This window comes from Solanum verrucosum, unplaced genomic scaffold (genome assembly GCF_900185275.1).
Source record: "Solanum verrucosum unplaced genomic scaffold, falcon-dt-bn FXZP01001031.1, whole genome shotgun sequence".
NCBI lineage: Eukaryota > Viridiplantae > Streptophyta > Magnoliopsida > Solanales > Solanaceae > Solanum > Solanum verrucosum.
This window is the reverse complement of record NW_026019685.1, coordinates 255,676-270,977: the sequence shown is the minus strand read 5'-3', so window position 1 is coordinate 270,977 and position 15,302 is coordinate 255,676. Positions and strand designations below refer to the sequence as shown.

At 37.4% G+C, this 15,302-nt stretch overlaps 1 protein-coding gene across 1 annotated transcript; it reads right to left on the bottom strand.

The window, feature by feature from the left end:
* Window positions 1-9,274: 9,274 nt before the first annotated feature.
* On the bottom strand, window positions 9,275-9,637 carry LOC125835198 (14 kDa proline-rich protein DC2.15-like). The gene has a single exon (XM_049514357.1). The coding sequence runs from the start codon at window positions 9,635-9,637 to the stop codon at window positions 9,275-9,277; it is 363 nt and encodes a 120-aa protein (XP_049370314.1).
* Between the last annotated feature and the right edge of the window lie 5,665 nt (window positions 9,638-15,302).

Below are 15,302 nucleotides of genomic sequence, written 5' to 3'. Positions count from 1 at the left end.
GATATTACTCTCAATGTAAGTGCGCAATCTTTCTGAAGAAAACAACCCTCTATTTATAGATCAGAATTCCAGCAAGTCCTTATTCGACTCAACTGTCTTTGCCGCTACAAAGCCTTGTTGACCTCAACTTGGACTCCTATTTGTACTCGACCTCTTTCACAGAAACCTTACACATAGTAGTTTTCCTACTTTATGTAGTTTTCCTTATTGATTAAGAAAACTTCCTTAACCTTGAATTTCTACTGCTATACGTTTTTGACAAAGTACTTTTGTATCACGTATGCACGACCTGTTCTATTCACTTTGCCATTCTTCAAAACTTAGAGGCTTTAACATCAGCTCTCATAAGTAATCCTTGACCTGGTGCAGCCTTGACATATATTACTACTTTCAAAGTTGCATTCCAATGAGAAATAGTAGGCTTCTACATAAATTGACTTAGATACTGAACTGAAAATGTTGTCAGGTCTGTTGTTAGTAAGATAAAGCAACTTCCCAATCAACCTATGATATCTAGCTATGTCAGTGAACAATCCACCAAAATCAATTAGAAAACTCTGCACTAGTAAGTTTCATGTTATATTCCAAGGGTGTAAATGATGGTCTTGCCCCTGCTATACCAGCTCCAAACACTAACTCTAAGGCATATTTACTCTGGTTCATTACAACTCCCTTTCCTGGTCTACAAAATTCTATTCCCAGAAATACCTCAACTCATCCAAATCTTTGATTTTGAAATGTTTGTGTAGAACTTGTCTGGTTTGTTGTATCAATGTGGAGTCATTCCCTGTGATCAATAGATCATCTACATATACAAGTACAATCACAAATGTTGTGCCTTTCATTTTGGTAAACAATGAATAATCCAGATGACTTTTAATGTACCCTGATTTAGACAATGCATTAGTCAACTTTGCATTTCATTGTCTTGAAGCCTACTTAAGACCATATAATGACTTTATAAACCTACAGATTTGGTGTCCTTCCCCTTTATTGAATCCCTTTGGCAACTCCATGTACACTTCTTCAATCAAATCTCCTTGTAAGGAAGCACTACAAATATCCATTTGATAAATCATCCAGTTCTCACTTGCTACAACAACTATAATGGTTCTAACAATCACCATTTTTACTACTGGTGAGAAAGTCTCTTAATAATCAATTCCTTCAGTTTGGCTATAACCTTTTGCCACAAACCAAGCCTTAAATCTATCAACTTCATCATTTGCCTTACTTGATCTTAAAATCCTATTTACATCCTATGGCATTCTTTCCGGGAGGCATCTTCATTACTCTCTACATACCATTGTCTTCCAATGAACTAATTTCCTGCTTCATGGCTTCTACCCATCCGGGGTCTTTGATTGCTTCCTCATAACTTCTTGGTTCTGATTCAACAAGCATTCCACTTAAATAGGCTTGGTATGTAGGAGATAACGGATAGTAGGATACATAGCTAGCTAAGGAGTGAGGGTGTATATAGGTTGTCATATTAGTCACATATTCTTTCATCCAAACATGTGGATAAGATATTTTTGAGGAGGTTCTAGGACTGACATTATGCACAATATCTTGACTCACCAAGTAATCATTAATAGCAACGACCTATAGCAATATCATCATCATTTACAAAATCCAGATCTACTAAGGAATCACTCTCAACATCTTGATCCAATATCATGTCATTCACAATTTCCTGATGATCTAGTGCATCATTTGTGGGAACTTCACCATTAGTAATAACCTTTTCCTGAAGCTCTTCATATGCAATTGTATCTGTCTGCTGAACATTCAAATGCTTATCTTTCATTTTGCTGAAAGGAAATATATGTTCCTTGAAGACAATATCCCTGCTCACTGTAAGTTTTTTTGAGACTCAAATTATATAATTGATACCCTTTTTGACTTGGTGAATATCCCATCATGACACATGCATTTGCCCTAGAAGAAACTTTATCAACCTTCACAATCTTGGTGGCATAGCATAAACAACCCATAGTTCTCAAATGATCAAGGGACCGTTTAACCTTATGAAAGGCTTGATAAGGTGACTGCCCTTGTATACCGTTGATCAAGTATACAGCTGTTGTTACTCATTCTCCCCAAAATCTAATAGGAATGGATCCCTGAAACCTGAGATCTCTTGCAACCTCAAGTATATGTCTATGTTTCCTCTCTGCCACCCCATGTTGTTGATGAGTGTGAGGACAATTGCTCTCATGTGTTATTCCCAAAGAGGAGAACAATGAACTGCACTCTCCATTAAAAAAATCAGTTCCATTGTCAGATCTACTTCTTCTTACTTGTTTATCAAACTGATTTTTAACCAATAAAAAGAAGGATTTCAAAACACCAAATACATCACTTTTGAATTTCATTAGAAACAACTAAGTCATTCTTGAATTGTCATCCACAATGGTTAGAAAAAATCTAAAACCATTATGTTTAGCAAATTTATATTGTCCCCATACATCAAGGTGAATAAGATAAAAAATATCACCTGTGAGTATGACCTGTCCTAGTCATACTCACAGGAAATGGAAGCCTTGTTTGTTTTGCCAAAGGGCACACTGGACAATTTTCACACAACTTCACATCTGACTCTTTATTAACTAAGGACAATTGTCTCAAAATTCTAATAGAGGGATGCCCCATTTGATTGTGGCATACTATGCATTGTGAATCACATGTCTTTGTCATTAAAACCACCTTTTCATCATTGGCAGTTGTGTTTGAAGAAGAGAATTGACTGGGAAAGTAGTACAACCCATCTACCTCCTTACCAATCCCCTTCACCTCTCCATTGAAGAGGTCATGAAAAACACAAAAATTAGGATAGAAATGGACAGAACACTTTAGTTGTCTAGTCAGCTGAACCACTGAAAGTAAGTCATATTTGAAATCAAGGACCACTAAAACATTCTCTAATACCCTTCCTGCTGGTATTTCACAACTTCTTGAATGAGTAACTAAAGTAGTTTGCCCATTAGGAGGATATAGTTTCTTACCTATGTTCCTGTCAGATGTATTGATGTTATCTAATATATCAAGATGAGAAGTCATGTGGCATGTTTGCCTGGAGTCAATTATCCATTTAATCTCCCCTTTTAGTGTGTTAATCCTAGTATTCATGGTAGTCATAGAATCCTTCCCTCTAGTGGATGCTGAAATTTTTTTAGCATAGGAATCACGTGCCATGTTGACCATCTCAGCAGCCTTCTCCTATTCATTCAGAAGCTTTACTATTTTCTGATATTGCTTTGAAGTGAAGTTTGGCTGTGCAACAAGTAGTTGCAGGTTAGTGCAAATTGAATTGAGGTCATAAGGATTATGTGCATACTTTTGTCCTGTCTCAACTGGTCCAAACACATCAATAGTCTCATCTCCTCTAGCAACCTGTACATTATTTACAATGCCTCTTCCTCTAGTTACATTTACACCTCTAATCCAGTTTGTGAAGTTATGCTCAGCATGTTGCCTTGGTGGTTTCTTTTTGGACTTCCAGTCTTATGGATATCCAACCAGTTTGAAACATATCTTTTGAGTGTGGCCATGCATCTTATAGTGATCACAAAACAGATTCCAATTCACCTTCTTCTTAGCATTGTAGTGTCCTCTACCAATGTTCATGGATGATTTATGCCTATCACCATCAGTTTGATTATAGCTTTATCTTCCTACAAACAGTGATGTACTATCCACTATATCACCTCCAATACGCATGTTCGAGGTAATTCTCTGACTCTCATCCGAAATTATCATTGCATATGCTTTGCTTACACTTGGCAATAGACTCAACATTAAGATCTAACTATGCGCATGTCCATACGTCTCACTTAATCCCATTAGAAAGGCAAGCGATCACAGATATTGTACATGATCTATATAAATTCTATATCTATCACAATTACATGGTAGCGGGGGTACAAGAGCATCAAATTCATTCCAAAGCAATCACAACTTCGAAAAATAATGGCGAGCACAAATGCACTGCATTTCTCCCTTTGTTCCTCCAATTACGGTGCATAATCTTCCTTTCTGCATGTTCTGGGTGCAAAACATATCTTGCTTTTTTTCCTAAGAGTGATTAACATTGATCTACTCCATATCGCATAATTCTCTACTCCAGTGAGTTGAACCGTAGTTAAAGCACAACCTGGAGTGTCAGATGGATGGTGATAAAGAGGGTGATTCCTCTTTGATTCAATTACTTCAAGTGTCTCTGTTGTAGCAACTGCAACTGCTACTTCTTCAATTGCATAAGGCATTGTCAGCTATGATAGCTCTGTGCATCTTCAATGGAGGTTTTCAGAATCGATTGCAATGAATAAAACAATTATTGATCCAAAAGCTCTGATATCATATTGAATTTAGGAAGAGAGAGTTGGGAAATTTTGTATTGTATATTGAAAAACTGTAACTACAGAATGAAAGAGCTCCTATATATACAATTCGGCTAGTCACTAACTACTTGCTAACCACATCTAATCATCTGGTAATGTGTAACAAACTTACCCGACAATAATAAGGTCAATTCCAATTAATTAAATGTCTAACTAACTTTGTGAACCTAACTATCTACTTGAACCTTCATCTTTAACACCAACCGATCAAACTTTTAGGGAATAAAATTTATTTCGCCTATTATATTTATATGTGATTCTAACCTTGCTACTCTTGTTGCTGATAGCAAGATAATTTATGCTTGTAACACATCCTAGGGATATAATCGTACAGCTAACTGTTAAAGTAGAAAAATTAAGGATCAGAAGTATGGAGGAATTTAGAATCACTCTTTCCATTAAAAGATGGTGAAGGTACAAAATTATCCCCTACTAGACAAGTTCCCTCAATACCAAATGCTGTAGTAGACTGATGCTATTGCCAGAGCAATTTCAGGTGCTACCTCTACCTCAATACCAAATGCTGTATAAGTTAAAAATATGCTCAGCCATAGTTTAGTTAGAATAAGATCCTCTTCTACAATAAATCATATTTTCTTGCTCATCGAGTGAAGTGGTTTCCGAATCAAGTGTTGTATTCCGAGGTCAGATTTAGCCCATCTCGCAGGGTAGTTTAACCAAAAAAAAAACGTTGGAATTGGTTCAGTAAAACATCAATTCTAAGTTTATACACTGTCAAACATCTCACTCGTAAACAAGTAGAAAGGTAAACGCAGTAGAAATTACATTTAGATCTCGAAAGTACACCTTATACATCAATCACTATATTCAAGACCTCAGACTAAATTAAATTAGCCAGAAGAAAAGGAAAGAAATGTGAAATCTAGCCTAATGCATTAGCATCTTTTTTTGTTTTGTTAAAACAATGCTACTGTTATATATATTTGTGCACAGAACGACACATTAGATGTGCTATATATGACCGTTCAAATTAAAAATAAATAGTACATCATTAGAAGTAGTTGTAGCAGATACATCAGTCATTAAATTTAATAAAAAAGTTCCTGGCTCTAAAGCATACAACAGAGTAAGTGATAGTAATTAAGTAGGAACAAGAAAACCCGAAGGCTGAATTACAAGAAAACAATCATAAAATCTCAGCATAACAAATCCCACGCAAACTGCTCCCATCATCACCCCACACCCCAATACTCCAAAATACCTCCCATTTATAATATTACCTTGTTCCTCTTCATCAACTTCCTCCACACCTTTAAAATCGACAACAGGTGAATCCTCCGGAACATCATAAGAATCACCAAAATCGCGCTCTACAGCCGCCTCTCCATCATCATTAATACACGACTCGCTACAAGAACAGACCGAAGTAGCATCATGATCATTCATATTCTTTCCGTCTAATTGTTGCTGCGAGTGAAGATCAAAGACGGTTTCGAGTTCGTTGAGTCTGCGACCGATGTGGTACAAGTGTCGCGGCTTGGACGGGGACGAAGTTATTTCTGCAGCCAACAAATGATTTAAAAATTCAAGTTGCTGTTCAATGGCGTGAGAGAGAATCTCGTGGGTCGCGGAGTCCGGTGGGAATGTGAAGAGCAAATGGAGATCCGATTCCAGTTTTTCAAGTTTCTTCCGCAGTATTCCATATCTCTTCGTCATTTCTTAATTGATAGTAGTTTTTTCTTTAGTTTCTACTTGTAAAAATATTCGATCATGGTCGCGACGGTTAATTAAAAAGACGGTTATTATAAAACCCCCCTATAACTAAGGGTCATTTAATATTTACTTCCCGCGTGATTCCTCATAATAGTGCCGGAAAAACAAACTGGGAGAATTAAATTACATATCACTTAATAACTAAATCATACAAAATATTAAAATCATCACTAGCAACTAAGGTCTATCAACCTCTTGCTTAATGTGTGTTAATTCTGACCACAAGTCTTTTCTATTTTCTAATAGAGTTTAAAACATTTATAATAGTAACAAGAAAAGATAGAGTTCCAGTGATACCATTTATCAATCAATGAATTGATTGAGCAGAAGATCAAATGTAAGTCATCTGGTAATAGTTTGGATCTCATACTACCCATATTGCCATCCAGGGAATTATATGTTTGCATGAACCTTAGGAGCCTTGTGGGCTTTGACCCTAGTTTCCACCAAAGCAGCAAGTTTGATATGTTTATTTCTCCGATAAAGTTTAAGGCAAGTGATGAGTGAAAAATAAGGACACACGTTGATAGCATCCACATTGGTATACCTCCATTAAAATTGATGGGTTTCAATAAAAAATCAAGAATATTGGTGTATATGCATTTTATTATTAAAATAAAATATTAAGTGCATATGTTAGTGGGAATGAATTGTGGTAGAACTATTGGTTGTTGTAATTTATATGACCATTAGTTCTTATAACTCTCATGGTCATTAGTGTCTTGTAACTCATATGACCATTAGTTCTTGTAACTCTCATGGTCATTAATTTCTTGTAACTCATATGACCATTAGTTTCTTGTAACTCATGTAACATCTACCCACATTACTACCCCTCATTCTACCCATTGATTATATGGAAGACTTCTTTAGCTATAAATAGTGGTGTTTCTTCCTTTGTGAAGTATCTCAAGAAGATGAGAAGTTTATATTGAGGTTAGCCTAGTGAAAGAGAGAGTTGAGACAAAGAAAATATTCTAAGTCTTCAACTATATTCACTATACAAAAGAGAGTAATTATATGTTGAAGGAAGGTGTTCTTTTTGTGGAGCTTTGCACTCTTCAACTAATCTGGAGTTGCTTGAGTTGTACGACGTTGTTGGGCTGTTGTATCCTGGAGGGGACAAGTCAAGAGTGATACTGCTGGATTGGTGTAGATTATGCTGCAGTGAGCTTGAATTTCCTTAAAGAGAGCGAGATATCCGCGCCTCAGCCTAAAGATTTATTTATACATTTTTGTTCATTTTATTTCAACTGTAATTTATTGTAATTGTGGTATATTACACCAACAAGTTTAAGGAGATTCATGTTCTTGTTACAATTTGAAAAAGTGCGGATATCAAGATAAGAATCTCAACATAATTCCGCTCAATGTCGCTCTCTTCAAGAGATGGAAGAGAAGAGGTATAAGGTAAATTATTTTTCTACTTGCTTAATTCAAGTGGAGAAAAGGTAAAGAAAAAAAAAATTGAGTTGAGTTGTTCATGTTTTGAGTTTTTATCAAGATAAGGATCTCAACATATATTGAGTTTTTTTTATATTGTTATTGAGATCTTTGAGTTGAGTTGTTCATGTTTATATTTCAGTACAAGATATCCTCATGATTGGATCGGATACAACGCTTGGTATATACTAACGGTTTGCTCGGCTACTATGCGCGATACAGGGATATTCATATATGATTGGCTCAGGTACCACGTCGACATACTAACTAAAGATGGTTTGGATACCTCATCGGTATACTAAAACAGATTGAGTTTGGGTTCAATGAGAGGACCAGGTATGTGTTTATTTCATGAAAGGACCGACATTTGCATTTGTGATCATATGAGACATGCATCTAGATACTTGTTATTTGGTGATATATGACAAGGAATATATATGAATTTATAATTGTTATGTGTTGTCTATGTCACTGTACTATGGTAGATTCCTTACATTCATATCTTGGACTGGTCGTGCTTACCAGTACACTTTGATTTGTGTACTGATACTACATATATTCTTTCTTTGTTGATTCCAAGATCTTTATAAAGGACGTCTAACTTCAAATTGAAGGTCGAACTATTTTTTCAGGCTGCCGTGGATTCCTCTGCTTGTGTTGTTTATCTTTTTGTACTAAGACATTCTTAGACTATTATTTACCGTGTTAAGCTTCGAGGTTGGATCCCCTTTCTTTTAGACAATAGAGTTTTGGTACTAAGACTTGCGTTTCTTAGGGGTTTATTTTCGCATAATTATTTTAATATTGAGTTGAGTTTATGGGGACTCAATTGTTTAGTAGTCTAAACTATTTTGACTATTGGTTGAATTTATGGAAACTCAATTCTTAGTTGTTTCTAAGCTCTTCCCTTAATAACTTGATTTTATAAATGGTGTTGGGTTAAATTTTGGATTGGTAGTTGGTTCTCCTATTAAGGGATTAGTGTGGATGCCACTCACGAGTCACGATGGTCTGAATTGTACCAATAAGTCATGACATATAACTAATGATGATACCGGATATGGTGACAATAGTAAGACAAAATATTTTAATGCAGAAACTAAATTACATGCTTGCACAAAATAATAATAAAATATATAATTTAACAAATTTAGTAATTGACATGGTGCAATATCTAAATGACTGCTATGATGAGCTTATTCGATCCCATAGGCAGGATGCTAAATAAGGTTAAATTATTAGAGGTATGACATCAAGTTATTATAATAGCATAGGAATGCTAAAACTAAACTCCTATTAGACATAATTTTTAAATAATAACATAAAATATGCTGATAAATAACACGTGTTAATAGTAGGGCAGTTGAAAATTAAGCATTATTACACATGATCAATGCTATTTAAATGATAGTAAACAATAAAATAAAAAATATCTAAGCAGGACACCAATGGCTTCTTCAAAAGTAGAGTTTATAATAGTATCAATTTAATTATACGAAGAGCATGGAGAGGTAATAAAGACTAGTTTTATTTATTGAGAAGATGAGAAACAGGTTGAGGAACTTGCATATGCAAAGTTCACTTATTTAAATTATTAAAAAAGGTTTGTATGTGCGTAATTTCATAAGCACGACGAGAAATTTATTTATTAACCCATTGGCAATTAAGCATAATGAGGCAAAGTAGAGGGTAGTTTAACAAGTGAAGCCAGTAGGAGGATTCTTTCCACAACTGTTTAGTATGAGGCTTAGAGAGAGTGGTACATTCAAATTAATTCCCAGCACATTTGCTCTTATGGCTGTGCACAAGCAAACCGCTGCCTCTAGGTCCGTCAGTCCCTGAATCAAACTGCAGCATGGCATAGTTGGTGGAGACCCGACTACTACATTCACCAAATGAAGTATATTAGCACACACACCAAGTTTCAAAGTATCTATTGAGCACGTTTGTTGTCCTCTGCAATTTCCAGTATCATTGGTTCCACTTACAAGAGCAAACAAAACGAGATTCAGTGATAGGAAAAGGGCAACTGAGGGGTGACTTGTTTTGGAAGCCATGTTCAAATGCAGAGAATATTTATTAATTAATTAAGGAGTTTATAATTCTCAAGATGATGTGTTACTAACTTCTGACGATGGGTATTTATACTAAATTATAACAAGGCCAACTATTGGAAGCCATATGAATTAATTAAGGAATTTATAATACTTAAGATGATGTGCTACTAACCATCTAACCATGGGTATTTATACTACTGTTGCACTTGAAACAATTTTAGATATTATTACTTCAACTTAAATATTAGATTAGTAGCATATATAAACTTAGTCAATTATTGCCTGCTCATGTTGATTAATTCGTAATGCATGAATACTTTCATGTTGAAAATGTCAAGGAAGCATTAAGTAGTACTACTGTAGTAGTAATTAGTATTAGCCACCACCAAATTAAAGGAAATGGATCTCGAGTTTGAATCAGAAAAAATTCTTTGGCTAAGTTAAATGTTTATTTCTAAAACATTATGAATTTAGTTTGAGACAATTGAGTTATCTTGCAATTGAGTTCTTTTCTTAATGCTTAAAGTCTTCCGCTGAGTAGGTAAGACATACCAAGGGTTCTCTTGGGGCCATCAATGGTTCTTGAGTGCCATTCACACCCAGGGTGTAGGCTCGGGGAGTTACAGTGATGCGACATATGATATAAATTTGATGGAAATAGTTTCGGCTAGTTGTAACACCCCGTATCCGAAAATAGAGATTTCAGATTTCTGGTGTTACAGGTGGCACTCACGGACACCATCCACGGACCGTAGATGGACTCACGGTCCATCCTGCAGGTCCGTGGTTCGTGATAGGAAACTTCCCCAGAACTCATTCAGAAAATTTGGCTAAGTGTTGACCCACGGCCGGACTTACGGTCCGTAGGTCAGGTCACAGACCGTAGTTCGTGTCCGTGGATCGATGCCCCAAAAGCCCAGCTTCAGTCCCGATTGACGGTTGACCAGCACGGACTGTCAATTGATCCACGGTCCATAGGTTTGACCGTAGGTGAGGATTAACAGCCAGTTAGCTGAAAATTATTGATGGATCAACTTCAGATGGTCATAACTTTTATCACAAAGATAATTGTGTGTCCCATGACCTATGATATGATAGATAATTGAATTATCTTTCTAACTCCACCGAGTTTGCTAAATTCTGACCTTCGAGTAAAAAGTTATACTCGTTTTAGTGAAGGCTTGTCGAGTAGGCTTGACTTACGGACACAATCTACGAACCGTAGATTGACCTACGGCCCGTAGGTCAAATCCGTAGGTCACTCCGACAACAGTTAATTCAGGGGTGTTTTGGTGTTTTCCTATTTCGTTTAACACCTAAGATACATCGTTAAGACCTTAAATCATGAGGTTTTAGTCAGTTTAAGCCTAAAAACATAACTAGAACTTACCTTAGTCAAAATCATTAATCAAAACTTAGAAAATTAGAATCAAGATTGGAGAAAAAGGTTAAGAACCCTAGTTCAAGAACGCAACAAGGTTCCATCAGTTCCAGCCCCGAAATCGAAAGATTTCTCCGTGGAATTCGTCACCAGGTATGTGGGATTTCACTAGTGGGTTCCTTTCTCCCATTAGGTCCCTAGAATTCAGTCAGATTCTTAATTCCATGATTATGAACAGACCTAGGGTTTCTAGAATTTCAACAGATCATCATGAATTAGTTATTTAAATATTCCAAATCAGATTATCATGTTATTACATCGTTTCTCGCACGAATATCAGAACCCTAGCTATGTATTTCTTTAGTTCTTGAATTACACATGCTAGGCCAGATATTTTAGTATTCAGTTATACATGCCTCAGTTCATGAATGCATCATTATCAGATTAGTTGTTGCATTCTCAGTTTGCATGTTCAGTTTCGAGCTATCTAGCATTTACAGAAATTCAGTCATAACCAATTAACCACTTAATTCATTGGGAGTAGCATAATACCGAGTTGGACTAGGGTTCAGCGTACCCATATAGTCCCAGAACTACGAGCCACGTAGGTGTAAGTCCCCTTTGTGGGAAACATCAGTTTAGTGATCACGCTAGCATGCCTCTATACCTCTGGCAGGGTATATTGGGTCCTCTCGATGGGGTGTATACATCGGACTCCATATTTAGCTCATGTGGTTTTATGTCGGTTATTAGTAGCTCCCACAGTTCAGTCAGACTCTTTTGCATTGACCATATTTCAGTACAGTCAGTATTCAGTCTCAGCATGTTATAAATTTGGTCATTGCATCAGTTAGCTCAGTATTCAGTATTTTCAGTATCTATATCATGTCCAGATTATTTCATTGCTTTATTGCTTTGTTCAGTTATATGTTATTTCAGCTTTACTCTATCTTGCATGCTTAGTACCTTTCAAGTACTGACGCATACGTGCGCTACATCTTCTCGTGATGTAGGTTCAGGTTCTCAGCATCCAGATCACGCTTAGATTGGTTCCCGATCTCCAGTTCAGCATCATCAGTGGTGAGTCCTCATTCTTCGAGGACTAGTGACATGCTTATCTTTATCGCTTTTAGTCTTTAGTTTCAGTTTTGCTAGACTTAGTTGGGGCATGTCTCAACATTTCTAGTCAGTTTAGAGGCTTATTTCAAACATAGTTAGATTCAGCTTAGTATTTTGAGTTTGATATTTCTTTTGTATGAAACTCTCTGATTTGATATATTCAGTTATAGTATATGGGTATTCCCCATCTTTTCAGATTTATTTATGAATTAGCTTCCGTATTAGTTTATTATCTTTAGTATGCTTATGATCATGCCAACAGGGTTAGCTTGGGATCACTTGTGGTTCTAGGTCCCTTGTCCGCGTCTCAGGGGTAGCTCGGGGCGTGACAAACTTGGTATCAAAGCATTAGGTTTAAGTTTCCTAGGATGTCTGAAAATCCGCACTAGATAGAGTCCTTTTCATGGATGTGTAGTGCGCACCACATCTAATGAGAGGGAGGCTACAAAGTGTCTTAGGAAAAATCTTCACTTTCTTGTTACGCTTAGCGTGCATAAGGTATGATCTAATTCCATTCTAACTCGACGTTCTACATTTCAGTGATCATGCCTCCTCGTAGAGCTTATGCCAGGAATGCAAACGCAACTCCTCCAGTTCCAGATCAAGAAGTGTTGAATGCTGAATTCAGGAATGCCATTCAGATGTTGGCTCAGAGTGTCGCTAACCAGAACAATCAGCAGGTTCAAGCTAATGTGAATGCAAATGGTGGATCAACAACAGCAAGGGTCCGTGACTTTGTTAGGATGAATCCGCTTGAGTTCTTAGGATCGCAGACTGGTGAAGATCCCCAGAATTTCTTGGATGAGATCAAGAAGATCTTTGAAGTGATGCAGGTAACTAGGAATGATCGAGTTGAGTTAGCATCTTACTAACTTAAGGATGTGGCTCATATTTGGTATACTCAATGGAAAGAGAACAGGGGTACAGATGCCGCTCCTATTACTTGGGATTGTTTCAGCGAAACCTTTCTGGACAGGTTTTTCCCCATAGAGTTGAGAGAAGCAATGGCCCAGGAATTTATGAACTTGAGGCAGGGTAACATGACTATCCAAGAGTATGGGCTCAAGTTTAACCAACTCTCCAAGTATGCTCCTCACATGGTTGCTGATTCCAGGGCTCAGATGAATAAGTTTCTCTATGGAGTGTCAGACTTAGTGAAAACAGAGTGCAGGAATGCTATGTTGTTGGGAGACATGAACATCTCTAGGCTCATGACTTATGCTCAGCAGGTTGAGGGTGATAAGCTTAGGGAACAGGCTAAGGAGACTAAGAAAGCAAGAACATGTAACTACGAGTATTCCCAACAAAAATCGGGTGGTGGAAATTGCTCGCAGTTTCAGCAGAAGTCTTCGACTCTAGCACCTTCATCAGCTAGTGTTCCATCCCCCAGGTTCCGTAACGATCAGAAAGATAGAGCGTCAGGCTCTAAGTCTCAAAGTAGTGTTTCAGGCACCAAAACTTACCCGACTTGCCCAAAATGTAGTAAGAGCCATCCGGGCGAGTGCCTTACAGGTAAGGAAGGATGTTTTGGGTGTGGTTAGAGTCTGGTCATAGATTGAAGGATTGCCCTTCTAGACAGGGTCAAAGGGGGAATAATGGTAGAGCTTAGTCTACAACTTCAGCAGCACCAACAGGTCGCCCGACTCAGCAGGGTAACTCTTCTGGTATAGGTGGCGGACAACGCCAAAACAGGCTCTATGCTCTTCAGGCTCGCCAGGATCAGGAAGGTTCTCCTGATGTAGTCACTGGTACAATACGAGTCTTTGATCTCGATGTTTATGCATTGTTAGATCCAGGGGCTACTTTGTCTTTTGTAACTCCATACATAGCAGTCCAAATCAGTGTTAGCCTAGAAATTCTCTCAGAACCTTTCTCAGTCTCTATTCCAGTCGGTGACCCAGTTATAGCTAGACGGGTATACAGAAATTGCCCTGTCATAGTTTCTCAGAAAGTCACCTCAGCAGATCTTGTAGAGTTAGAAATGGTAGACTTCGATGTCATTCTAGGCATGGATTGGTTACATTCATGTTATGCCTCAGTTGATTGTAGAACTAAGAGTGTTCGTTTTCAATTTCCAGATGAACCAATCTTAGAATGGAAGGGTAGTAGCTTAGCGCCTTTGGGTCGATTCATTTCTTACCTTAAGGCCAGAAAGATGATCTCTAAGGGTTATGTCTATCATCTAGTTCGAGTTAAGGATTCTAGCTCTAAAATCCCTACTCTTGAGTCAGTTCCAGTGGTTAATGAATTTCCAGAAGTTTTCCCAGAAGATCTTCCCGGAGTTCCTCCCGAAAGGGAAATAGACTTTGGAATTGATCTCCTTCCAGATACCCAGCCTATTTCTATTCCTCCTTATAGAATGGCTCCAGCTGAGCTTAAGGAATTGAAAGAGCAGTTGAAAGACCTTCTAGATAAGGGCTTCATCAGACCTAGTATATCGCCATGTGGTGCACCAGTGTTGTTCGTGAAGAAGAAAGATGGTTCTCTCAGAATGTGCATTGACTATAGACAGTTGAACAATGTCACAATCAAGAATAAGTATCCCATTCCCAGGATTGATGACTTGTTCGACCAACTTCAGGGTGCTAGTCATTTCTCAAAGATAGACCTCAGATCAGGTTATCATTTACTTAGAGTCAGAGATAGTGACATTCCGAAGACAGCCTTCAGAACTCGGTATGGTCATTACGAATTTGTAGTTATGTCATTTGGACTAACCAATGCTCCTGAAGCTTTCATGGATTTGATGAACAGAGTGTTCAAGCAGTACTTGGACTTGTTCGTTATCGTCTCTATTGATGATATCCTCATTTACTCTAGGAATGAGGAAGAACATGCAAGTCATTTGAGAGTTGTTCTGCAAACTCTCAAAGATCACCAGTTATTTGCAAAATTTAGTAAGTGCGAGTTTTGGTTACAATCAGTTGCCTTCCTTGGCCATATTGTGTCTAGTGAAGGAATTCGAGTAGATTCCTAGAATTTAGAAGTAGTGAAACAATGGCCTAGACCTACCTCTGCTACATATATCAGAAGTTTCTTAGGTCTAGCAGGTTATTACAGAAGGTTTGTGGAAGGATTTTCATCCATAGCCTCACCATTGACTAGGTTGACTCAGAAGATGGTCAAGTTTCAATGGTCAGATGATTGTGAGAAAAGCTTTGCATA

Coding starts and splice junctions, on each gene's coding strand:
- LOC125835198 (XM_049514357.1), bottom strand. CDS start 9,637: ATGGCTTCCAAAACAAGTCACCCCTCAGTTGCCCTTTTCCTATCACTG.